Raw genomic sequence first — 2,654 nt, 5'->3', positions numbered from 1 at the left:
CGCAGCGCTGTGGAGGAAGGTCTGGCAATTTGCGTCTAACCCTTACATAAATTGCTGCATAATAATAAAACAATAACTGCCTAAAACCTTGATGCAGAGCTAACAATTATAATAATTAAATATTACTATTGTTATATTATGTTATACAAAAATGATCACTTCCATCATCAACAATGCACTTTAAAACTGTTAAAACAATGTTGTATTTCTAACTCACCTACAAAGAGCACAGGCTTTTTCTGCATTAATCTTAAATAAAAATAAATAAATAAATAATTAAATACACTTTCCATGCTCTTAGACTGTTCTTCATATGTGCTGCTGTACTCCTGCATCAAATACAGAGTGTATGTGAAAGCAGGATTATGTGTGAGCCCAATCAGCCTTTTACCAACTCTATAATGCCTTTGTGTGTATATTCTTTCTAGAGAATGTAGTAGGTTAATGTGCACATGAGCAAAGGGTAATTGGAGAATGCACAGTGTTGCTGTGTGGGTATCTGTTTGAATACACGGGTGTGGCAGACTGTAGCTCTGCACTGCAATCATGAAATCGGAGACACACACTGGCTGTCTGCCTCTCTGCCTTAAACCCTTCATCTCCACATATTTTCCTCTAAATCTTCTGATGCCTTCATTGTAAAAAAAAACAACAAGCCCAAACAAACTTTCTAACAAATATGGCAAATCCCTTGTTTGTAGGCTTATATTTGGTTATTCTTGGCTTGTGTTGTTTGACCAGGTTTTTACTTTCCTTCACAATCAAACCTAGTATTGCAAATTAGTTCGGGCTCTTATTTAGCTTCTCAAAGGGCTTTCCATATAAATGTACCATATTTCTTCAGCTAATAACAAGGATTTATTCAATTTATCTGTCATTGCAGGGATTCATAGGGATGCTATGACACATAAGTAAAAGCTTCTGGCTAATGCATTATTTAAATGATAATTTGCCTAGAATAAGCTCTCTTTTTTTAGTTATGCTTTTTCTTTGTACTTAGACACAGCAAAGGCTCTTTGGTTTGTTCATACATCCATCAGTTTTTATTTCCCCTGGTTTTCCGTGTACCTGCCGTCACCTTCCTGCAGTTAAGATGACAGCCTCTCTCTCTCTGTTCTCCTGCAGACGGATGTAAACGCCAGTTATCTGAGATCAGCTCGGGCCGGGAACCTCGAGAAAGCTTTGGACTACCTGAAGAATGGAGTGGACATTAATATTTGCAATCAGGTGAGATAGATAACAAACAATCTTCAGAATACAAGAGCACTTCCACTTAACAGTCATCCGTGTTTGGCTTTCACTATTACAGTGATCCTGCTGGTGAGGAGTGTAGAGATCTTACAGTGATATTACTCATAAATGTTATTGTACAAATATTCACAAATCACTCTGCAGCAAAATCCACACTATCGTCAAAAACGCATTGTTTCCCCAAAAGTATGACTAAATACACTGTTTCCGTGTCAGAATATTGCCCTCGATGAAGCGCCAAACAAAAAGATGATTTGTGTATAGCAATGCATTCATGATCCCCAGAGGATGAATCCTACTGATTTTGTTGATATATTGACTTTTCCTCTGACGCCAACATGAGGTTGATATTTGTATTTTTTAGTAAAATGTCTCAAAATCTGTCGGATGGATTGCCATGACATTATCATACGCAAATTCATGTGCCCCTCAGGATGAGTTGATGACTTTGGTGATCCTTTAACATTTCTTCTAGCACCATCATCAGGTCAACATTTTAATTTAGTCCAATATTAGGTATATCTGCTAAGCTACTTGGCAATTGTTATCATGCCAACAGGCTAAAGTAAGATGGTGAACTTCATACCTGATAACATCAGAATGTTAGGTGTCACAGTGAGCGTGTTAGCATGCTGACATTAGCCTTCACCTCAAAGCAGGATCTCTTTCACAGAGTTTTATATAGTCAGCCATGCTTTTTTCCCCTAGGTCAAATATTCAGTGTTTGTTTCCCTGGGTCAGTATGTTAGAATTGCTTACAGCTTATAGCCTGCTGATCTTGAAGCATCTGCCCTCAAATTTGCAGACAGTTTTCTTGACTTAGACATTAGTACTGAATACTAAAACTGTGAAGATTGCCCCTAGATAGTGAACATGGGGATGACCCCCAAGCACCCCTATACCTACCAGTGGGCTTGGGTTTGTTATCCACAGACGGGCAAGTATTTAAAGATGGACAAATACAATATTTGTTGGGATTTGTCAACAATAGCAAAACTATAGAATACTGCCAGCATAACACTGTAAAAAATATTGTCATGACCAAATTTATAATGTACAAAAGGCTTGGATTAAAGATTATATAATGTTCAGTGTTTGTAAGTGAACAAACTAGCTGTTTGAAGAAAAAGTATACGCTACACGTTTAATCTGTTGATTTTAAAAGCTCTCCCTTTTCTATCTGCCTACAGAACGGTCTGAATGCTCTCCATCTGGCCTCGAAGGAGGGCCATGTGGAAGTGGTGGCTGAGCTCATCAAGCAGGGCGCCAACGTGGACGCATCCACTAAGGTGTGTGTGGCACCAAGGAGTCACACAAACACTCACACAGCATGGATCCACACACACACATGCACACGCGCACACACACACACACACACACACACACACACACGCACACGCACG

At 39.0% G+C, this 2,654-nt stretch overlaps 1 protein-coding gene across 45 annotated transcripts in view; it reads left to right on the top strand.

Moving 5' to 3' along the window:
* The window catches only part of LOC116670945 (ankyrin-3), a 152,702-nt gene that overhangs the window by 65,045 nt on the left and 85,003 nt on the right, over positions 1-2,654 (top strand). For all 45 annotated transcript variants that reach the window (XM_032501675.1, XM_032501672.1, XM_032501676.1 and 42 more), the window contains exons 2-3: positions 1,126-1,227; positions 2,442-2,540. In XM_032501675.1, the coding sequence (XP_032357566.1) occupies positions 1,126-1,227; positions 2,442-2,540 (201 nt within the window). The remainder of the gene's footprint in view (positions 1-1,125; positions 1,228-2,441; positions 2,541-2,654) is intronic.

Source organism: Etheostoma spectabile, chromosome 21, assembly GCF_008692095.1.
Source record: "Etheostoma spectabile isolate EspeVRDwgs_2016 chromosome 21, UIUC_Espe_1.0, whole genome shotgun sequence".
Taxonomy (NCBI): Eukaryota; Metazoa; Chordata; class Actinopteri; order Perciformes; family Percidae; genus Etheostoma; species Etheostoma spectabile.
This window is presented reverse-complemented; position numbering and strand designations above follow the sequence as displayed.